The sequence below is a fragment of the Cervus canadensis genome, chromosome 14, assembly GCF_019320065.1.
Source record: "Cervus canadensis isolate Bull #8, Minnesota chromosome 14, ASM1932006v1, whole genome shotgun sequence".
Lineage (NCBI taxonomy): Eukaryota > Metazoa > Chordata > Mammalia > Artiodactyla > Cervidae > Cervus > Cervus canadensis.
In genome coordinates, this window is record NC_057399.1 from 41,657,380 (window position 1) to 41,682,221 (window position 24,842).

General features: G+C 37.8%; 1 protein-coding gene across 9 annotated transcripts in view; it reads right to left on the reverse strand.

Moving 5' to 3' along the window:
* NFIB (nuclear factor I B) overlaps positions 1 to 24,842 on the reverse strand; it is a 244,228-nt gene that overhangs the window by 215,295 nt on the left and 4,091 nt on the right. For all 9 annotated transcript variants that reach the window (XM_043487184.1, XM_043487187.1, XM_043487190.1 and 6 more), the window contains exon 2: positions 21,220 to 21,751. In XM_043487184.1, coding sequence (XP_043343119.1) covers positions 21,220 to 21,751 — 532 coding nt within the window. The remainder of the gene's footprint in view (positions 1 to 21,219; positions 21,752 to 24,842) is intronic.

Consider the following 24,842-nt stretch of genomic DNA (forward strand, 5'->3'; position numbering starts at 1 on the left):
GCAGTCCATGGGGTCACAAAGAATCGGACACAACTTAGTGACTGAACAACAAGTAATTCATTGGGACACACAGGACATTCTCAATACCCTGCAATTATTTTTGTTATTGCTACTAGCAATACCAATTATTACTACCATAATAAAGCAGCAATAATAAGACGGGTCCCTGTCTCTTCTGAAAAGAAAGCAGAGCCATGTCTGTATCTTCTCATCACATCATCCTTCTAAGTCTCACTCTCTTATCGAAAAAGGAAATCAATCTACTAAACCGAAAGGTCAATGAAACAGAAGATTCGGGGATGAAGGACTGTTTGCGAACTCTAGGATGATTTATAAATCTCATGACCTCTGACCTAAATAATCCACAAAGCAGGCACTTAAAATTCAAAAATAGTTTGTTTAGAAAAACTGAACAAAGAAATTATTATGGAAACCAAAATACCTGTCCTTCGCTCAAGTGTGTGTTTCCTTCCAAAAGCTCTCATTGCAGAATGATGCCAGAGCACATTTACTGAAAAGTAAGCAGATGTCAATAAACCTGAGAAAAATGTCCCAGCTCTTCTAACAAATAAGAAGAACAGAAGAAGAAAAACTGTTCTGAGACTTGCCAGGAAAACCATTAATTTAGCATGGTGTGAGTGAAACAGGGAAGGTTTTTTCTTATCATAAACCAATCATAAAGGCCATGATGCCTATTCTTGAAGAGCTGGATTACCATGTATGGCTCTTGACTTGCTTAATCCTCTCTTTAAGGATGTTTTATCTTCCCTATGGATCCTTTGTGGTCTACACAATAAACACATCCAATTTCAGGGTCTCATACGAAAGCACAGTGGAACAAGAGGAAACAACAAAATGAGAATGACTGCATAGTTTAGGAAAAAAGATTAGCTGGCAATCACTACAACTTTTACTTTCCATATCAGAATTACTCAAAATTGAAAGAAACAACCTACAAGTCAAAGGTAAAACAAATGATGAAGTCAATCCTTTCAAAAATGTGACTAAGTCAAACTAAGCTTATCTTTTTAACTTAGATTACCCCTCAGTCTGTAACATTCTCTTTTGTTCCTTCTGCCCTACTATGGATGGAGTAAGTTCATCATCTAGAAGTAGGATTAAGAAAGAACTCCATGGAATTCCCTAGGCTAGAATACTGGAGTGGTAGCGGTTCCCTTCTCCAGGGGATCTTCCCAACCAAGGGATCAAACCCAGGTATCCCACATTGCAGGCGGATTCTTTATCACCTGAGCCACCAGGGAAGCCCTAGAGACAAACTACACGGGTTCAAATTTGGGCTCAGTCACTAAACTAGGCCACGGAGTTCTCATTTGTGAAAGGACAGTAAAGCATCGACCTCACATGGTTAAGGAGGAATCAACAAGTCACACAGATAAAACTCTCCAAAAGATGCCTGATAACATAGTAAGTGCTCACAAAATGTTAGCTGAACAACTATACACCAAAAACCATAGTGGAACATTGCCACAGCCAAGAAAATCCTAATCTTTTCTCCTAAACTATGCTGCTGCTGCTAAGTCGCTTCAGTCCTGTCCGACTCTGTGTGACCCCATAGACGGCAGCCCACCAGGCTCCCCATCCCTGGGATTCCCCAGGCAAGAACACTGGAGTGGGTTGCCATTTCCTTCTTCAATGCATGAAAGTGAAAAGTGAAAGTGAAGTCACTCAGTCATGTCTGACCCTTAGCGACCCCATGGACTGCAGCCTACCAGGCTCCTCTGTCCATGGGATTTTCCAGGCTAGAGTGCTGGAGTGGGGTGCCATTGCCTTCTCTGCCTGAAGTATGCAGTCATTCTCATTTGCTGTTTCCTCTTATCCTGCTGTGCTTTCGTATGAGACCCTCTACTCACTAGGCAAGGCCTTTTCAAGTCATTAATTCATGTAGCCCTACTCAGAGCTTTTGAGAGTATTATTATCCCCATTTACACAGAAGAAATGGAGCATCAGGAATTTTAAAACACTCGCTGACAGTCATACAGTTAAAAATGATCAAAACAGAGTTTCAGACTCACTATTCCTGATTCTAAATCCATGACACTGTTTTCATGGCTCCTTCCAGCAACTTCCCACCCCCTGTGCTTCTAGTCACTTGCCCTAGTCATCCATCAGACGGACACACTAGCTTCAAAATCTACAACAGACGTGCTGACATCCAAGGAAGTCTACTGAGTGTACCTCCAATGCCACACATCCATTCTGTTTCTTCTATGAATTGCCATCATCAGCTCAGAGCCCAGCATGTACTCACTCTTCCCCCAAGCTTCACTACGGTTCTTGATTTTCTCACCTCTGAATGGTATGGTGCTAATGCCACTCAGAGTCCAGTGTGACGGCTCCAGTGAGGAGCAAGGCCAGAGTTCAGAAAGGCATCCTGACATGTTTCCAATTTCCTGCAAGAAAATCTACACACTACTAGATGTCCGAGAACATGCTCATATTACCATGCATGTGTGTGCTTAGTCACTAAAGCTGTGTCCAACTCTTTGCAACCCTATGGATTATAACCTGCCAGGCTCCTCTGTCCATGGGATTTCCCAGGAATACTGGAGTGGGTTGCCAAGCCCTCCTCCAGGAGATCTTCCCAACCCAGGGATCAAACCCGAGTCCCCTGCACTGCAGGAAGATTCTTTTACCCACTGAGCCACCTGGAAATTACCATGTGCACCCGTCAAAACTGTTATTTGTCATATGGATGAAAAATTGTTCCTTGAAATCATCTGTTTTCACCATCTCACTTTTTTCTCAGAAATTGTCACAAGTTTTCCTAAGTCATTTCCTTCAGACGATACTAACATTACTCTTTCCACGAAGTATTTATCAAGAAGCTAATAGCAACATTTCTCAGTTAAGGAAAAATAATTATAAATACTGGATAATTCCTCTTAAATTGTCGTTCCCTACTAAAAAGTTAGCACAATGTCCGTTTTCTCTATATTGAAATCCCAGCGCTCAGCGCCTGATACACAAGCCGGTACTCAGTGAATATTTGCTGAATGACTAAGCAACTTGCTTGTAGATAGAATGGCTTTAGAATGCCATCGTAAAATGGAAAATTGAGACATTTCCTAATTTCACTGTATCTCCATATCATAATCAACATTCAGCTTTACAATCAACACAGTGTAAATATATGTGTGTGTGTCTGTGTGTGTGTTTGTGTGTGTGTGTGTGTATATGCTGATTAATGGGGAAGAGAACCATGAAAAAAGAGAAAACGTGATCACTGCCCTTTAAGAACTTATATTCACATCTTATTTGTCTGAGGAAGTATAGAGGAACAGAGATTTCACACACTGGATTCAATTCATTCTTCTGCTAACCTTTAAGGCTTGAAAGCTAATCTAAAGTAGTTACCTATGTTATAGCTGAGGCCAAAGGATTACCAAGGTTTTCATTTATATTTTTTCTCTGATTTTCTATATGGAAACATTATATTCTAGAATAGGTATCATTTACATAAAGCAAAATATATTAGAAAAATTCAATATGTAAAGCTGGGGGTTATTTTATTGTTGGGTGTGTCACTGTACAGGTCCATTGCTCTTACTGAAAAAAGAAAGTATAAATTTGCTTCAAATCAGAAATTCAGCCTGACTATAAAACATCTCATCACACTGAAACAATTCTTTTTTCCTACTGAATTAGAGCACTTCACTTGATTTTTAAAATAATAATAGTGATATAAACTGGACATGAAACTAAATTCAGCTATCTTTAGAGTATATTTTAAATATTTGTGCAGCATGTTCTCCAGTTTCCAGATTTTTTAACTGCCTATAGAATTTTCATCTCAATTTTAAAATGTTTAAAACAAATTATTAGATATATGACACTTAACAAATATGTATTCACATTTTCCATTCAGAATTATAATTATAAACAATAAAAAATACTAAACTAAATTAAAAAGATATTAAAACATTTTTAAACCATATATACAAGATTACACTAACTTCTAAGAGCTAGGCTGCATATAAGAATAATATTGTTTAGAATTACTAGCATATTATTACCTATCCTAAAAAAGAGATTAATCAATTCAAGCCATTTAATATTGAGTATTTTGGCATCTGGGTTACAGCTTACTACTAGATTTTTCCTTTATAAACAGATTATTAAAAACACCAAATCTGTTACCAAAATAATAAAATATATAATTCTCATATAATATATATCATTGCCAAATAGAAATCATTTACGTAAGAGGTAGATTCTTGGTTACCTGTCTCTTTTTGTTTTGTTTTTGTGATATGACCCCTGAGAAAACTCTGCTTGAGATTCACCTCCTCTTTGTGACCTTTCCAGGGCAGTCCCTCAGGGTGTCCGCCCAGAGAGCTCAGTAAATCCAACCACGTATAGCAGCTGGGGAGACCTTAGTTGGCTGTATACTTATTCCACCGTCTTTTTCTTTCTCATTGCAAGTGACCATTATCTTCTCTTTTCTACTTATAAATTATTTGGGAAAGGTCACCCATATTTTCACCATTCCTTCCTAACTCCTTAAAATGTTGAAATGCTTAGTACAGAGTTCCCACTCAATAAAAGCATTTCTCAATCACTTTTCACCTGTATACCAGGTGTTTTATATTTTCTTTGAAAGATACATTTTAATAAATCCATACATGCCCATTTCTTTGACTATATGATATATAGAGAATCATATAAATCACATAAAAAGAATTAATGTTCCATATATATGCCAATATACATACATGGGCTTCCCTGGTGGCTCAGTCGGTAAAGAATCTGCCTGCAATGCAGGAGACCTGGGTTTGATCCCTGGGTTGGGAAGATCCCCTGGAGGAGGGCATGGCCACCCACTCCAGTAGTCCTGCCTGGAGCATCCCCATGGACAGAGAGCCCAGTGGGCTGCACTCCATGGGGTCACAGAGTCAGAAACACCTGAGTGACGAAGCCGAGCACACAGCACGCATACACACATGCACTCTTCTCGGGAAAACCTAATAATGACTGATCAAATGAATAGTAATTGGATAAAGACCCAGTGACTATTGAGGAAAAGTTGCCAACACCAAAAATTTTTAGGCACTTAAATTATATCGTTAGGGAAATGATTTTTTAAATTATGTAATGTATTTTTAATGAATAAGACAAAACAGTCAAAATTATTCTTCAGAAAATAATCTTACCTAAAAGACTAAAAATCTCTCATCTAAACTTTTTGTGGGACTATAATTCAGTGCTATCAGAGAAAAAAAGGAGAAAAAGTATATTCACCATTCAAGCCCATGAAAAGACTGGGGTTTTTAAAGTCTTGGTTTCCTGCACAAAATCCCAATGCCTCAGGTATTCTCTGCTAGGCAACAGTTACAGATATATTGTTTTTTCCTTTCTGATTATGTTTCTGTCTAAACCTTTCTTATACCCCAAATGAAAGCCTTATGAGAAACGGGTAGTGTAAAGTATACTGGATTCTAAGCAGCAATTGCTCCTGGGAAGGGCTGTTTTCTTTCAGTCACCTACAGATACTCAAATGAGCATGGTGATTCATATGTGGTTCTGTATCATTCAATTCTTTATAGATCAATTTTGAGACATTACATAGCAACTAAAATAGTTTCATTTTTGCTTTCTTGATATGTTTCTTCCTTCTTTTGGTAGAATACTCCTAATTTAATGCCCTGTCCCACAAAAGAGAGATCAAGTCTTTCAGATTCCTTAGCATAGGTGGTAAGCATTCACTTACCGACCAAATAAGTACTTAGTACATACAATGAGCAGGCACTGTACTGGTTGCTGACTACAAGTCATAGCAATAACTGCAAACATCTTACTGAGAGCCTGCAATGTGATAGGCACGGTGTTAAGCATCTCACAAACATTTTCTCATTTCACCCCTGCCACCACTGCAGAGCTCAAAAAACTGAATCTCAGGAAATATAACTAATTAGCCCAACCACATAGTGAATAATAGCAAAACAAATATTTAAAGCTACAGCTTGATTCTAGAATATGTTCTATTGCTAATATAGACACTACACTTCATATGGTTTTATTCTAATCATTCCTGAAACTGAAAGCACATATAAGGTGTAGATAATACTTCTTATATAGTCACCAATCACCAGTGGAAATAGAAAACAAGTCTCAGGAAAAATCAGATCTCTCCAGTTTCAGCAACTTCCTTTGAATTACCACTGCAACAGTTCTCTGATTTGCACCTAATATTTATATACAGTTTAAGTAATTTATTTTCATTCATTCCACACATACTTATTATCAGTTTTACAATGTGCTCCCATGCCATTTCCAATGATTTTGATGTCATGCACTTACATAACATCCAACTTTTATTCATCTATTTTTCTGTCTACAATCGTGCCTTTAAGACATGCTTTCAAACTTTCCTCATAAACTCTCAAACTAAAAGTTAGCTACTAAAAGTAGCTGATATGGAACTTTTTCTAACACTGCTAATATCTCTTCTCTAAAACTTATTATCTCTGCTGTATTCAGAGGTGACTTGATATACATAAGCATATTACAGGACACTCATATAACACAATTGACAGATAAATCTTTCATGTCATAAAAGAATTCTCACCTTAGCAAAAGGATTCACTGAAAGTTTCCTTTTAAAATTGAATTCCCCTTGTGAATTTATTTTGGTTTCTAAAATTAAACTAAGAAAACATTCTTAGAAACATCTCCTAAATAAAAGAAGGCATATGGATGTTTGCTTTAAACTGGAGAAAAGCAGTTTTTTTTAAACTAAGATGAGAGACATATACCACACAAAGGAAAATGGAGACGTAGTAATTATCAAGCTAATCTGAAAATTGTAGACATCCAGGAAGCAGAACTTAAACCAGTTCCTCATAACCAGCTCCCAAGTTTTCTTCCACTACCTGACTTCCAAAAAAAGTTTTTCTTACAACCAGGCTCAAACATGACCTGTAATGGTTACTGGAAATCTGGCAGTACATTTTTAATGGATCTTTTCTGTCTTCTAACTACAATCAAATCCATATTGGTTGACCATAACTTAAACAGCTTTTCTTCACCCACTGAAAAGATAAATACAGTAATTCTCATGAAAACCCCAGCGACAGAGTGACTTCAATAGAATATATCCTATGGAAAGTTATAAAAGAAAAGAGCCAAACTCTTGAATCAATTGATTTCAATAAATTACAAATGACAACACATGTCTTTCAATCACAAATTTTCTCTTTGTACCTAAAAAAAAAAAATTGCTAGGTTCACAAAATACCACTTTTCTTTATTTATGCTTATTTATGCTCTTATAACAGTAAAACTAACACAAACAACCAAAGTGGCTTTGAATCTCTCTCAGACTCAGTACCCGCAGCTGTAAAGTGAGACGGTCTCTAGGGATCATTCCGGCTCTAAAAATCTATGGGTTAAAGACCTCTTTCTTAAAAAAGCAAGCTTTTTATCTAGATTGAACCAAATGATTTGACTATTGGACTTTGAATTGAGCAACATGAAAGTGTTACTCAAGAGTCAAGTTATACATTTTCTATTTCTCTTTAATAAATAAAGTGTATTAAAATCCTAGATTTAACACGAGTGTGCTAAACTTCATTAAATATTGCTTAATGTGAAGGGGATCGTCCCCTTCCAGGGTAACCAGAAGTCAAATTCCTCAGATGCCGGTGCTAAGAGGGACAGTGGAAACCTTCTGGCCAACTCTCTCCCTTGATGGACAGAGAAACCAAGTCAAGGACGGGTACCAGGTCCCCCAGGTACTTGCAGGAAGGAGGGCTACCCATTTTCTTCTCTTTTGCTTCAGTGTCTGCTTCAATCACTAAGTAGCACAGAGTGAAACTCTACATCAGTACACAAAGGAACAGAAGAAGGTAATTTCATTACCAGGTCACTAAATAATTTAGAGCCTAATTTTTTTTTTTTTAATGCAAAGACCGTATGTTCAGAAACCTACAGTTCATAGTACATTAAGTAAAACCAAGTCCATATGCAGATATGTCTTCTCCCATATGCATCTTAAGAAAATAGCAAAGAAAAAAAATAATTTATCATCAGCCCCTAGGAAAAAAAATCTGAAATTGAAAGAAAGAATGGAGTAAATCTAAATTGTATATTTTCTTTCCTTCTAAAAGGATTAAATAACAGAATTCTAAATGGTTTGTTTCTACTTTCCATGCAATATGTAGATTAACCATGAAATTCTGTTTGGGACACTTTGACATCTGTTTTCAGTGCATTACAATGAAATCTGGGGACTTGATACATACATTTGCTGTAATAAAACTGTCACTAATCAGTGTTTTCCAAAATATTGCCCATAACTATTACTATTCAGTAGTCTCATTTGCATGATCTAATATTGTTGCTACATCATGTTTTTCCCTGACAATGTGTTAGCTGGTCCCAGGCACATGGTCTGAAATGGCTACAAACCACCATGGTACTCTGTACACACTGCCTGCAATCTGCCCCAGAATTGAACTAATACTGCATCCTTCACGAAATCTTTTCCCAGTAACTGCAACACCCAAGGCTGAATTCACATCCCTGGGTGTGAAAGACTCCAAAACAAAAAGAGAACCCACATCGAGGAGGAAATTATACCTCCTGAGACCCCCACAGCAGAAGATGTAAATACAATCCTAATTCATAAGTCCTTTAACCAATCCGTAATAATGCTGTTTGAAGACTGAGTGCAGAGTCTGTCCTTGACTTAAACCATTTCTACGAAACGCAAAATAAGATTGGACCAGACTTTAAAATCGAGTCTGCTTCACTTTCTCCAGAGTTAATAAATAGCTGTATCAATGCAGAGGCCAAGCAAGAAAACCAACTCACAAAGAGTTAACATATCTCCTGGATATTAGGTTGAACAAATGCTTCCATTTCATGTTGAACATATCTGGTGTGTCATGTACAAAGCTTGGAACTCAGGCGAAAAATGATTCTGAGGCCAAAAAAGGTCTTCACCAAAAAAACAAAAAATTAATCTATGCTAATTTGAAATGAATTCCATATTTTATCAGTACTTAGAATCATATTCATCTTCCTTCACAGTTCAATATAATTTCATTTTGCCCTCCTATGAACTCTTTTTAAAACCAAAATATATTTCTCTATACACATGTTTTATATTATACAAATGTTGGATACAAAAAGCAGATTAATTGTAGGCCTTAATACTGTGTTGTTAGTACTAAGAAGTCATTCCAAATGTTCTAAAAGGGATTAATGTAGTCTAACAAGTCTATTTAATTATTGTAAGACCAGTGATCCTCATATTACTATAAGCAGCTTTTTCTATACTTGGACACTGTAAATAGAACAGACACTGTTACATGATAACTATACGTCTAACCAAAAATACTAATGCTTTACCATCAGGAAATTTAAAGAAACATGTTAGCATTTCCAGGAGGCTAAAAAAAAAGCAACCAGTATTTAAGAATCATGTATGCATTCCCATTTCAGGTCCATATCAACTTTAAATCCTAAGTGCAAACAAAGCTTTTCAAAGTAGAAAGAAAAAATACCAAATCCCTCTGCCATCAATAGCAGTCCAGTTTACATATGTTGCACATTTGTCATGCACCGAAATACATGCTTCTTGATTTTGAACAGAAGAGCAACTGAATACCAGGTAAGTTCTCAAAAACAAAAAGCAGGACACAGATTATTAAAAATGATGTGCCAGGATCTAAGCCAGCTGATAATCAATGTTCTGATTCTACTTTCTGCATACCCCAGTTACTGTTTAACAGATGAACAAACAGTGAGGGAACTTCTCCTATTAACTCCTGGTCAGAACTCCTAAGTATTATTATAAAATGCTTCACAGAAGAATATGAATCTTTTTTTGCACTGCATCAGTGTGATATGTGATTTAAGGTATCTCCCTGGTAGAGGCTATGGGTAAGGGCAAATTGTCCACTTTTCAAACCTGCTGAGGGAAGCAATCTACAGTCCATGGACAATAAGCACCATGACTGGTTCCCCAAGAAAAATCTAGCCCATCACAGAGATTTCAGGACCACCCAGATCCAACCAACCAGAACCACAACACTCAAAGGCTAATCCCAAATCTGAGAAGAGAATGTTTCAATCACTTCCCATGTGGTTTTCAGATGTTCTTAGAAAAAATGACATCATTTTAAGTAAGAAATATTAACTTTTTTCCCCTTAAGATTATTTAATTAATGTTCTTAACACCCTAAAAAGGACAAGTGAGAAAGACTGACTTAAGGAGGAAGATTTTCAGAGGCAATAAAGTCAAAACAATTCATGTAACTAATGAAGCATTGTGAATTTTGACCCAACTAGATATCATTTCTAAATAAGACAGTCTCAGACCTAAGAATCTAAAAACCAGCAGCTTCTTCCTCAAGAACAATCCAGTCCCTATCATCACCACTTCTGTCCCACCAAATGTAAAACGTAAGTGGAGTTCTCCCAGGTGGTGCCCATTTCATTTTATATATATATATATATATATATATATATACACACACAAAAGTCTTACCTTTTCACTGGAGAGCAATGAATTATCAATACAAGAACTTCCTAGGATACCCTTCATTTGACACAAAGTTATTTACTCAAAGAGCCACTAATAAAATTACTCCTTCTTTTCAAAGACTCCTAGATTGGTCAAGAAATTAACTATCTGGTAAGTCTGACATAAAAGATTGCTGAAACTATACACTAATTCTAATTTAAACTAATCTACAAACCACAGACAACTAGCTAACTTCATGCACCTACTAACAAATATCTATACACACTATTGCACTCAGGACTTTCATTTTCTCCTTGGAATGTCTTATCACCTGAGATACACCCAAACAAATTGACAAACCCTTGCAGCAACACCTAATCACTCATTCTCTTCACTACTGGGTATTTTCTCTAGATGTCTACATTATGCCATGTTGCTTTATATAGAGCAATCACCACTCTTACTAACAATATAGCTTTTACTTATGTGAACTACTTCATGTAATCCTAAAACAGTTCTGTGAAGTAGGCATCCTAACCACATTTTACAAAACAGAAAACCAAGGCACATGGAGCTTGAGTGACTTAGCCAAGGTCACAAAAGCTGATGAAGAGTAGAACGAAAACCAGAATGAAACATCTGATTAATGCACTTATTTTCCTGCGCTCTATGAAAACTAAAAGCCAGGAAGAAGGGAGACATGCTCAACTGTGAAGGAATCCAAAATCTAAAGCTAACAGAATATTTTAAATAGTATGTTATTTACCCTTCAACCTATGAATGAACCATCCTTCTTAAGTAATTCCTGCAAGATCTGAGCCACACTTTTTTTTTCTCTGCATTCACTTCAACTCTGCGAGACACACACACACACACACACACACACATCAATTACCCAAGATCCAGGAACTTCCGCTCTTTAGCTCAGCAGCTGAGATCTGTTATAAATCATTTCAGTGGAGGAACTGAGGCAGATTTCTGGAAGAAATCACAGCCATTTTTTTAAACCCTTGGGGGCTGGTCCACTGTTCTTGTACCACAGTCCCACTGCGTATGACCGATTAGCCCACTAACCACATCCCAACTCGATTCTATGTTGGCTCTACCGCTGAGAACACCAGTGAATGAGCAGAAAGGCCTGAGAGGTGCTTCCAAGTCTAATCTTTAGATTTTATGCGACAGGAGAGAGAAACTGAGGCTATTGACTAAAACCAGATTGTTTCATTCACCCTCCTTCCTTGGGTCCCGGGATGCTGGATTATCAACACAATGCTGAAAAGCATTTAAATTCCTTGATCCTGTGAACATTCCTGGGGGGAAAAATCATTTAAAACAGCAAGAATCAAGAAAAAGAAAAAGAAAAACCTTCTCACCTGCCATTTCAGACATTTTAAAAATGGGAATAGAAAAATCACATGCCTTTTTCCAAGGTTCTAGTGCCTGGGCCACATTGTCTCTCATCTGTCAGTGTATCCACACACATGGATAAACAGTATGGGACACACAAGGAAGGAAATGCACATTCTAACTTAAACTTCCTCTTTTCCTCTAATAATTTAAAAATAAAATGTAACAGCTTGGATTTTAAATATTTAATCTGGCAAATATAGGAAAAAAAATCATGAACTACAATGTCATATTTGGCAAAGAAAAAATTGGTAGGATAAAAATATCTGTGTTTTAACATTTTAGAAGGCATTTCCAATATTTTAAAAATAAAATTATTTCACTGCTTCGGAACAGAGGTATAATTCTCTATTTATGCATAGGAGGGTTTCATAAAGAAGGGAAAAAACAATTTTAATATTCGTTAAAATAAACATTGAATTTCACATGCTGGCAAATGTCCCCAAAGAAAGAAAAACTTCAAATTTACTAATGGTTCACTACTGTTTTGAAATAAAGCCATCTAAGTCACAAGAATAGGTTTCCCCTAAAACTATAAGATGGAATATATAAAGTTACAACATGACTCTCACTTCTTAAAAATTTGTTCTAATCCTACATGTTTAGCATACAGCTTTTTCCAATGCCAGACAAGTTTAAGAGTAAGTTTCAAAGTCAGTCATTTTAGGGCCTACACTAACCCAAAGCACGACTAAGTTTACCAGTTTTACCCTATATAGTGACAATAAAGTATTTTTATTGTAACAGCTGAATATGTTGAAAAGTAATTATTAAGGAAACCATAAATATAAAAAGCTGAAAAGCCAACCTCGAAAGAGAGGGGGAAGGGAAATGGTGATGTGAATAATCATAAAACATGAAAACTGAACATCTAAGCAGAAGGAATTCAAATTTCTCTAAATGCCCGAAGACTATGCCCCACTTCCTGGAGCAATGAGGGCTGCAAATTTGTTCCCATCGCTGTCAGCAAACAAAAGCAAGTCACTTCTACGGCTAGACCATGTCAAAGAGAAGATGGCCGCTGCGGAGGGACGCCTGGAATCCACTGGGGTGTAAAGTCAGGGCTGGGGCTTTTTGTCAGCTATTACCATAAAAGAATAAGAGGAAACAGTGACATTACCGCACAATAGAAAGGTCAAACAGCTTGCAGCCATTTCATGACCCAGACAAGTCAAGGTCAAAGGATTCAGGTAGCAACTTAGCCAGGGCATAAGTTACAGCACAAATGAATTGTTTTAACACATCAGCTTTGGTCAATTAAACCTAACAAGGCAAGTTGCATCACGTAGCAGGGTTCCTGACACCAAGGCCAGAAGCTGAGACCGACCTCATAAAACAAGGCTTTTAACATAGCATAGCAAATTTAAGGTAATCCATCCAGAAACTGCAGATGTCAGAATAATAAAATACAAGTTGTCCTAAGCAGGAACATTTTTCACACTTTAGAATTCACTAATAGAGGGGTATAGACTTCATATTGACATACTCGTGTTATTAACATGGACATAAATGTAATCCCCTACTCACATGAATTACAGAATACACCCTATTTCAAATAACCATCCTAACATCTGTGCTCATGATCAGATTTTTGTCCTAAGCTCCACCATTCCCTGTTAACAACAGTAACTTTCTCCGTGTACTTTTTTACAATATGAGTTTTGAAAAACTGAAGCCTTAAAAAAAAGTCTTCAGCTTCACGCTGCATCAGTATAGTAGTGTCACAATATGAACTGATGCTTATTAAATGCTTTTGTGCAGTTTTGTTGGAGACACAAGTATTATACAATTCAACTCAATACTATTTACTGAATTTTCTACTTTGAGACATGGTGTTGAAGCTAACCTGAATTTTTAAAATTGCAATATATTTAAGGAATTTTTTTCTCAAAGGCAATTCTTATTTTCCTTTTTTGTGCTTGTTTAAACAAATCCCATTTTCAACTGATTTGTTCTTCATCCATAACTTACTACATGCTCTGAACTGCCTTAAAATGGGATTCTGAAAATAAACAACCTCCAGGCAACTCTCAGCTAGTAAAATTACTTCATCCATCACCCCATATTTTCAATTATATAGTCTTTATTCAGAGTTTTTTAATTCATCTGTGATTCATCAATGCTGTCCTGTTTAAATATCATCATAAACAGTGAGAATATGTGTATCTAACTGTTTTATTATATACAATATATTTATGTGCAAGAAAAATTTGCATTCTACTCTTAGAACATTGCTTGATATAAATTTTTGAAGATTTTTTTTTTTCTTGTATGTGTGGCCTTCAATTCAGCCTCAAGGTCTTTTCACCTCATTGGTTAATTGGTGGACATTTTTTCCAATTTTCTGAATAATATAACAACCAAAATGCCCAAGCATTCAAGTCCCATTAGCCTCACATCCTGTAACATCCAGTCTAACACAAACTAATCCCACAGACAGACTCCTTCCTCCAAGACACGCACTTAACGTTCGCAAGTTCTCTACAGTGCGGTGATTTATTCTCTATGCTAAATTCCAACAACAGAATTCAGTGAAATTAACCACATCACATCATTAGAGTTCAAGGACCCAAGAATGTATTTTAAAACGAGATGACACACATTGCCAGAGAAAAGTGAGCCTGAAGAGGAAGCTCCCCTCTGGCTCCGCTTGGCGTAGAGGAGTGCTACCGAAACAACGCCCGCTTCCCATCGCATAACCACTAGTTCTCTGAGATTTCTAAAATTATTCCTCTGACACAAGGATGGAAGGAAGAAAGGCTGGAAAACTGCTTTGAGCACAACATCAACTGATCATTTTCTCTGTCACAGCACTAACAGACTCCTCAAGTGTCACAAGTCAGACTTTCCTTAACTTCAAACTAGAAAATCCACTCTTTCATCAACTGAAGAGACACTTCCACCCAAAGTCAGTTTCAGACCCAGGGATCACCCTCGCCTTTGCCCATCTTTTTCAGATATGTAGTAATTCCCTATTTTAATGAGCATCTCATAAGCTATTTCCACTCTCTAAAAACCTTAGTTAACCTTCCAACAAAGCAGTAATGAACCCTTAGATTATAAAATCAGTTACCACATAAGCCACTGAGATGACAGAAAACTTATCTCAACTTTTAACAGCTCCAGATAATTCTAGCTCAGCTTCTCGTTGGGTCCCTCCCTCGTCAGGGGCTGAAATTCCAACTGGTCGGCAGGAATGGCAGGAGTGTCATAAAACAGCTTCTTAAGCCCACTGGTCTAGTTTCTCAGTTCCATCAAGTAGAATGAAAGTTTATGAGGAGACAGACATTACTCGTTAGATATCTTGGACTGTTGTTCCAAATTATAGTGCCAAACTTAAGAGGAGAAAGTTAATGTGGGTTAAAACTTTAATTTCCTTTTGGCAGTTTCCTCGTAAATTCCAAATTTAGGGAAAAACAAGAAAGTAAATAAAAAATCCTACGAAATCTATAGTACAGCTATGGGTGGACAGACCTCTCAGGCACCACTTAGGAAACAGAAACTTTAAAGAACTGAAGCCTGAAGCCATGGCGACAAGTCTCCTTCAGTGGCTCCTGCCCAGCTGGACCCACAGACACACACGCTTTACCTGCTAGGGAGCACCCTCTGGGAGCCCTAACCATCATCACCTGTCATTGCACTGCTTCCCCAAATAACCACTATTCCTGAAAAATGAACATCATTTTGGTTCCTTTGCATATGGAGTTATTTTCCCACCCAAGAAGCAGAGTGCACTAAATCTAAAAATCTAAACACATAATCCAGTTGAATATTTTTTTTTATTACAAGATATGCAGTGCTGTGTATATGGTGAGAAGAAATAAGGTGGGGAGAGACACCTAATGCTGTCAGCAGGGTATTTTATTGACCTTTGCTACCTCCAGAAACTGGATGGTTATGTACTTTTTAACTACTTGAAAATCATAACCGATAACAACATATATCATACCTCTCTCTCCCTCCCTCCTTCTATTTCTTTCTCTATTTCTCTCTCTCCCCCTTTCCCTTTGAAAAGTGAGATCATATGAAGAGCAATGCAAGAGCTTAGCTTGCCACATCAGAACACAGATGCCAAGCTTTCCCAGCTGGCAACTGGGGCCTCAGAGTTTAACTCTTGAACTGTCCAGCAAAACTATCTTAGGGCGGGAACATCATGGCTGAGAGGGCGAACTTCTGGCCCCTCGGATTGTGTTTTCTCCTTATCAGCGAGAAAATTGCTAAGTATCTTATCTTACAATATGTGTTCCCACAAAGGTCTCATTAAGCCTAGGAGCAAGACATGCCAGTAAGAGCCCTTCTTTATCTGGCGAATTATGCGAGAGCCAGAATACAAACAAATGTGCACAGAGTTCATGAGTTCAGTCAAGGACAGGATGCTAGATGGGAAAACTTAACAGGGTTCCCCTAAATCAAACATGCATACAAACGTCATGCTTTCTGAGCATTTCACAATGTAAGCACACCAAATCATCCTGGAGAGCAGCCTCATGTTAACAAATTATGAAAGCTTCATTTTCCCTGTAATGGGAAATATCTGCAAATGAAGCGAAATTTATTAAAATGGTAAAATATGCTGTCAACTTGCAAACAATTACCTACTTAAGCTTTTCATTAAAAAAAATAATAACTGTCACCCAAAAGAATTCTAAAAGTCAGTAACTGAGGGAAGAAGACAATTGTTAGCATTAGCTGCCTCTCTAATAATATGTGACAACCCGGAAGGATTCTATTTCAAACACAATAATAATGATTACAACTCCCCCTGTAAACAAGTCACATTTTTTCACAACTTCAAAACGTACTTTGATTATCATATCATTTACCAATAAAACAACAGAAGTTGCCATCCACAATTTTAAGGATTCCACCAGGCTAAAACGGAAACTCTTCTCTCATGAGAGCCATGAGGTTCCGGGCCTCTCTCTTAGCACTCCAAAACATGTTTAACAGGAGTGCAAAGTACAGTTCAAAAATCAGTCAGGCTGAGTTGAAACTCGAATCTGGTAAATTCATGACAACAGTTACTCTCTCTTGAGATCTCGAAACTTCTTAGTGTGTTATGACCTCTCTCTTTCTTCAAAGCTCTTCCCTCAGAGAAAGCCCAGCCTACCTAGCCCACCCCACCCTGCCTCTTTCCCCTTCAGACAGGACACAGCGTGGTCACTCAAGGCTTCCATAGGCCAGACTTCCTTCTGTGCAGCCTGCTAATCCTTCTTATTAATTAATGAGATAACGATGGTTAACTGGAAACCAATGTTCACGCAAACTATCTAGGAAACGTCAACCAAAATTATTTCGCCTTTTTGTTGGTCTTCCTGATGTCTTGTTTCCTCATGAAGGTTCTCTCATTTTTTTTTTTTTAGCATTTACACTGTTACACTGTTAACTAGAAAAAAAAAATGTCCTCTCAATGGCTTACTATAAAATTTGGAAGGGTAGAAACTGAAGGAACTAGAAATTGCCTAAGAAATAAGCAGTGATGCGACTGAAAGCCACAGTCATTCTGGCAAGTGCATTCCATGTCGCTGCAGCCAGCTAGCCCTCCACAGCCTTCCCAGAGCACACCGGGCATCCTACAGTACACTTCTGTCCCGAGAAGGTGTACTGTGCAAGGCCTGCCTGATTTTTGTTTTGTTTTTTTGTTTTTGTTTTTTTTTGTTGTTTTTGCTTTGCTTTGCTTTCAGGAAGGCAATAACAAAGACAATATGGGGAATAGGTACCACCTGCCCAAGAATCATTGGACATCTTTAATATCTCGGGGAAAATGGAGGGCACTTTAGAGCTGTTTTTTCCTTTCATCTGTCATCATCTTAAAAGCAAAAAAAGGAAACCTAAAAAAACAAAAATAAAAGGAAGGGTTTTCTATCAGCTAAGGTTTGCTGCAGCAAACAAGCAAGCAGCTTTCATTCAGGGATTGTCAAAAACTTTCCAGTGTGCCCACTGCAATGCGGATGCCAACCAACGAATCAAAGGCATTCAGCAACTAGACAAAGAGGGTCTGATGCCAACCTCGGTGCCACTGGCAACCGTTATTGGCATCCAGCACAGTGTCTGCCTTTTTTTTCCCCCTCGCCTGGCACTTCACAAACAAAATGGCGGTTCTTGTAGCAACGAAACAGCCGAAGCGCAGCCCTCTGAATCAATACCGTCAAGTGATTTTATGGATTTAAATGCAGGGACTCCCACATGATGTGTGTATTTTAGGTAAAGTGGGGGTAGCATCATTTAATAAATGACTATATTGAATATGACTCTCTCCTAAACATAGAGCAATAGAAAAATGGACTAAATTGCGGTCAACCAGACTCTAGGCACAGGAGAGGCTGAATAACAAAGAGATTTCGCTTTAAAGGAAATCCTGCCTTGCGGCCATGGGATGCAAAAGTCTAATGAACTATATATCAGAAACGATTTCAAAATGCAAACATTCTCCCCAAAACTGTATCAGATGCAGATGTAGCACTATAGCTTGTGTCAAAGCTCTAGTAACTCTTTCCACATTTCAAAAAAGAAAGATGAGGCTGAGGCTGCTGGGCATGAAAAAAAAAATAAATAAATAAAAGTGTGGGTTGAACCAAAAGAGAAAGAGGGAAAAAGCATAGGAAGTTGGTCAACAATGAACTTTATTATTTGCTGGTCTTTATTTCATTCTCCAGAAGATATGCAGTTTGTGATCTTGTATAAATAACCAAGAGGACTATTGACATTTCTAGATCTGGAAATTGTCAATATATTGTAACATCACTCCACACTGCAATGCGGATGCCAACTAACAAATCACAGGCATCCTGAGCTAAACAAAGAGGGTCCGATGCCAATCCTGGTGCCAGTGGCAACCATCTTTGGCATTCTCTGTTCTTTCTCATGTTTTCCTCCCAGTCGTTTAGAAGTGGGGAAAGAAAGAAAAAAGGGGGGAAAGGTAATTCTGTTGCTCATTCTGTTGCAAACATCACACTTTTCTTTTCTGATTTTTCTCTTGCGTTTTTCTTTATACTTCTTTACCTGATTAATAAAATAGACTTAAGTGGGTTTTCATGCACTTAGAGGACAAATAAAAAGTCACAATGGGAGATATGTAGCTCTCTGATTGACTACAGATTAGTCTTTTAAAATGCCCTCTTCGACCAACTGCACTGCAAAAATACATAATTAACCTACATTTGACCAAAGGAAAAATACGTAAATTTTGAAAAAGGGAAAACACAAAAGCATCTTGATGTGACTTTTTCAAAGAAAACGCCATCAGGTATTATAAAGATATGATGCATTCACAAGTACAGAAGATATAAATTAGGTGCACAGTGTAAGATCATGAAAGGTTTCAAAACGAGACTCAAAACAACAACAAAATGAATTTTTTATCTGAAAATGTGGTCTCCAAGAGTTGCTTAAAACTTTATGACTATCATGACCGATGGTGCAATGCAGAAGGTATTTATGCATGTTTCTTTCTTCAATCTATCTTCCCAAATCCAAAGTATATGTTCTTTATTGTCAGTTCATCAACTAAGACAGTTGGCTGCCTGCCCCAGGAGTGAATGTACATGTGTGCACACCTCAAGGAATAGCCTTCAAGCAAGTTAAAATGCATGCAGCAGTGAAGTGCTTGCAAATCTTCTCTCCCTGCACTAAAAAGTTACATAACCCACTTTCTAAAACTTTACTTCCAGTCTTGACTTTCATGACAGAGTTACAACACATTTACAGCCAATCCAGCACATATATACAGCCCACCTTATAATGTCACCTCCTAGACAGCTGTCAATCAAATTAAGTGTCATGTGCTAATGAGTTTTTATTTTAGGACACACAGGGAAAACATACATTTTTCCCCAAACCGTCATTATTTCAACTTTAACTTTTAAACCTATAGAAATAATATATGCAATCTTTTATTTAAAAAAAGAATATTTCCAAATGTATGCTCTCAAGCACCATTATTTATAATCAAACTAGAAATGTTTAGATAACTTTTAAGCATATCTCTAAAACTATACCAAGGAAATATAAAGGAAAAAAACACATAGTAATACCCAGATTTCTGAATCAAAGAGTAATTCTGATATTTTATATTTTGGGATGCTGAAGTTCATACCATTGACTATATCCCACACTTATATAACAAACATCAGATAACCATCTGCCACCTGGCTATCTGCAGGCCACTTTCCCTACCACCTGGCCAAGTTAAGAAATGACCCACCAACTACGGTAGATTAAACTACAGGCCACTTTCAGTAGGTTTTTTTTTTTTAATGTTTTACTATGGACAATTGCTAATACAAGCACACCAATATATATCGATAAATTCATTTGAAGTAAAGAAATTCTCACCTCCTTAAAGAAAATATATTAAGAAAAATAAAAATAATAAACATATTTCATGAACCCAGAAAACACTCAGCAAAAAATATCACCTATTTTTAAATTATTCAGGCAACATTCACCCCACTCTCTTTATCAAGGATTTTTTTTTAAAATAGGTATGGTATGCGGTTTCTGCATTCTTTTTGAGATTTATTTTAAACCAGCGTAACCAGTCTACTTTCTGTTTTTGTTCTCTAAGGAGAGCTGCGACTTCTCTCCTTGGTAAGTTTCATGAATTTACATTCAAGTAAACGGACAGTATTAAGTGTTCCCAAGTCACTCTGGGAGAATATTAGAACATAAATTATTTAAACAAGAACCATAATCCGTTTAATCTACAGCGAATATTACACAATCAAATGTAGGTGTTGATAGAAATATTTAAATTAAATAAATCTAAGTCTACGTAAGATATACTTTCTGATACTGGCTATCTTAAGCATTCTGTAATAGGAAATGTTCATGCTATTTCTCAGTGCAGTAGCACTGGATTCGTGAACAAACTTCATCCACCTCGTTAGTCAGGAAGCTAATACAAAGACTGTTAAAGAACAGTTTGACTATTCATAAATCAAGTTACATTTTCAAACTGGCAAAAGATGACTAGATGTAAAGAATGTCGCCGAGGACAAAGAGCCAAGTGTAATCAACTATAGTTTTCAGATTATTCTGTGTCTTTGAAAAAGTGTATTATTTCAAAGACATTTGCAAACGCATCTCTTTGTGGTCTTTAAATATCCACGCCTATCCAGGTAGGAAAGCTCCATGTGTATTTCCATGGCTTGCACATGGCCGTGGACAAGCGAGAGGAGGAGAAGGGGCATGCCGCTCTCCCCAGATCAGGTGAACAAGAGACCGAGGGGCCTCCAGGACCATCTAAGCCAAGCCAGGTGCTCTGTGCGTGGGGTCTGCGGGCAATGTGTGCCGGGCTAGAAGAAAGAACAATCTGCTCCTACCTTGCTCCTGCACGTAGTATGCCAAAAACAAATCAAGCTCCTTAACTGACACTGTGATATGATGTGGCTGGACACAAAGTGCTGGGTTTGTGCAATGTGGGGATTTCATGAGCCGCTCTCCATCGGTACTTTCCAAGGGGATGCCTTTGAACAGGATCACCATGACTAGATCCAGACGCCAGACTTTGTCTGCCTGTCGCAGGCAGTCGATTCTCCTAATCTTACCCTTCTGGTCAGGATTGGATAAGACACAGCACGGGTGCTTCTTGCCAGTCACGGTGAGCACAAAGTCCTCTCGGTACTCCTGGCGGATATCTTTGCGCAGTTTGGCCAGGAGCCTGGATGCCCACTTCTGTTTGATTTCAGGCTTTTCGCTGAGAAGCTCATCTTTGACTGCTCTTTCTTCATCCTTTGACATTCGCTTCTCATGCTTTTTAAAGTACTTGCGTTTCCGAGCCTGCAGGTTGAACCAAGTATAGGCGATTGCACGGACGTGTGGAAGCAGTGCCTCGATGAATGGGTGAAATTCATCCTGTGGAAGATGAGGGGGAAAAACAAGACATACAGGGTCAGTTTCATTTGTTAAAGGCTCCAAACCATCAGACCACAACCCATTCCAATTCAGTACCAAAAGTTACACATAAAAATAACATTCTTTTCTTATTTAAAATTATCAAAATAGCAGGACCAGAAGAAAATAAAGTATGCCAAGCTGCCCCTTTTCCACCAAGACTCACAGGTTGATTCTCCCTCCTAAAAAAAAAAAAAAAAAGAATAAAGATTCATGTTTGTATTTCCACTCTGGCCCCATCCCCCTCATTCCCACCATGCATACTATATTCTTTAAAATGTAAGCAACCAAGGTGCTTGGCACCTAATTCAATATTTAAATATCTGATTGACCAACTAACGCTAAGCAGTACCATTTTACAAAGAACACAGTGAGTTTTTTTTTTTTTAATCGGAGCAGAGCTGTTCAGAAGGCAGGAGCGATGGCACAGTTCATTTCTCTTCTCGGTGGTACAGAAACACAAAGCATATAGATGCTGGTGTAATGCCACACAGTTCCCGCTTTTGGAGCATGCTCTCAGCAAGAGGCTGCTGGTGGCACAGAGAGCATGCGCCATTAAACTTGATCCATTTTCTTATCAAACGTCCAACATTCCAACACTGAAACAGCACCATTCCAGGAGTGGTAACTAGAGAAACTGGTATACGGTGAGGGAAAGTGGGCAAAGGACACAGCTTGTCGTATCGGTGTCCTGAACAGAAGGTTTCCAAACTTGGAGCAGCACATTCCCTCCCTCCACCAGCAACACTAGCCCCCAACACACACACACACACACACACACACACACAAATATACACGCATGCACGCTCTTACTCTCTCACAGATCCACAGACCCGCTCTTGCATTTTTAAATAAAAGTTTCTAAAGTTGAAAACAGAATTGACTCGGATGTTCTTCCAGCAGCTCTTCCTATAGAGTCTGAAGCCCCACTCAGTCAGTTAATTCGTTAACCGATCACATGAGTATGGCAATTATTCTAAAACCCTTAAAAATCAATCTGAGGTGAACAATGAAAAATGGCAACTTGGCACCAACTTTACATTCTTTGTGTCTCTGCATGCGGTGGCAGGGTGACACCAGGAGTGCACCGCTGGTCACTCCCTGCTTTTGTGGAATCAATACAATTCATTTGCTACACGTCTGAATTCTCGGACAGGGCTGTGGGTGCACATATGCATGGGCTTGTGAATCTGCACGTGGAGAGATCCCGTCTAGTGAATTAAGTGGTTTTACCTTAGGCTCCTGTGTCTTTCCTGCCTGTTTCATCTAAGCCTTTTGTAAGGCAGAGAGGCAGCTAGGAGTGGCAGATAATCTGCACCTACAGTTATTTCAAGCTACTTCCCAAAGCGGTCAGTGTTTCATTACTTCCTGCCGTAGGTAAAACCTGTCTCCTAAGCTCAGGCCTATTACTGTTCCGAGAAAGAGCTTAACATCCAGGGCGTGCACGCTGTACGTGGGCAATGAGGCCAGATCTGAAACAAATGAAAACTTGCACCACGGCCACTTTTCTGGTCACTGTATCGTCACCTCAACCACAAAATAACTTTCTCTAACTACTTATATCCCAAGTTAGAATTGACAGCCTAGTACTGGTCACCCTGAACTATATGGAATAAATTCTACGTAATCAGCAGTCTGATGAATTCCATCAGGTAAAAATGATGAAAGTATCATGAATGACTCTCTAACAAAGAAGATGCCCCCAAACTCCCATAGAGTTACGAATTCATTTTCAAGATCATATTCAGTTTCAATGTTAAAGACTGCGGCATGTTCGCAGTCTATAGTTCAGATCCTGAAGAGGTATACATCCCATCCAATCAATAATGCAATTTTCAAGTGTTTTAACATATTGCCGTGAAATGTTCCGAGAGCAGAATCAGTCTAAATCAAAATTTTATAACAATACAGAATGTAGATGATTACATCACAGCATGAGGCATAACCAAATGCCATAGAGGAAATCATTAAACCGATCAGTAGTTTCCAGCAGAGACTTGAACAATTCAGTTACTATGCGAGCACATTAAACTAGGCCATGGAAAGAGTTAAACCACAATCTGTTCTTTGTGTGGGAAGGCAGCCCTGCTCACAGCAACCACAGCCCATGATAAGACCTCCCTATCTCCATACACTTTCTGATGCCATGCTTTCAGCGTTCACTGTAACTACAAAAACTTTGTTTATCTCCCTTAGAAATATATGCAAGAGGAAACCCTGCTCGAGGAAATGTGGACTCAGGCTTTGGGAACTCACTTCCTATAATCTAACTTCTCCTATGATTTATTGATATGATTTAAAAACCTACATATATATACTTACAAGCTAAAAACCTTGAAATCGTAAAGAGTACATGCGGGTGGGAAGAGCTTTGTCTCACTCACTTTACCCTTGCAGTATTATTTTATTTATTTTATTTAAAAATGCAGTATTATTTTAACAGATATTAAGCAATGTGGTAACTCTCAAGTACTTTTATCCTTAAGTACTATGTTCAGTAACATTTCATTTTCTTATAAAGACTTCAAATATAACTTTGATTACATATGTTTGAGTTTCTAATCATCTATCATGTAATAGATTTCAAAATTTTAACAACTTATTTTAAATAATCCAAATGCAACACTGAGGGCTTAAATTTGGAATTTCTTAGCAAATGCACACAAAACACTGCTTTTTTAAGGTTGCCTTTAGCTTGTTGCCAATGCTGCCAAGTAATGTTTTAAAACATAGTTTTTTTCTTTTGATAAATAGTTCTGCAGTAAACTTTCTGAGTCCACAGTTGCCTTACAAATATCTTTCAGGGCTTTACTATTATGCGAATTCCTTTCAAGTAAAACACTTACTTCTGACATGAAGATATCCTCAAAAAATGGTAAGTAGAGTTTTTCAATAAGTCACATGTATTTTTGTATTAACATGACTAAAGTACCATCTCCCAAGTATGATTGTTTTTTAATGCTGAGTTGTAATATATCTGTAGTGATTTTGAATGGCATGTATATGAAGCATAGTAACTTGTCTTCATCAAAAAAATGATTAAGGTCCTAAT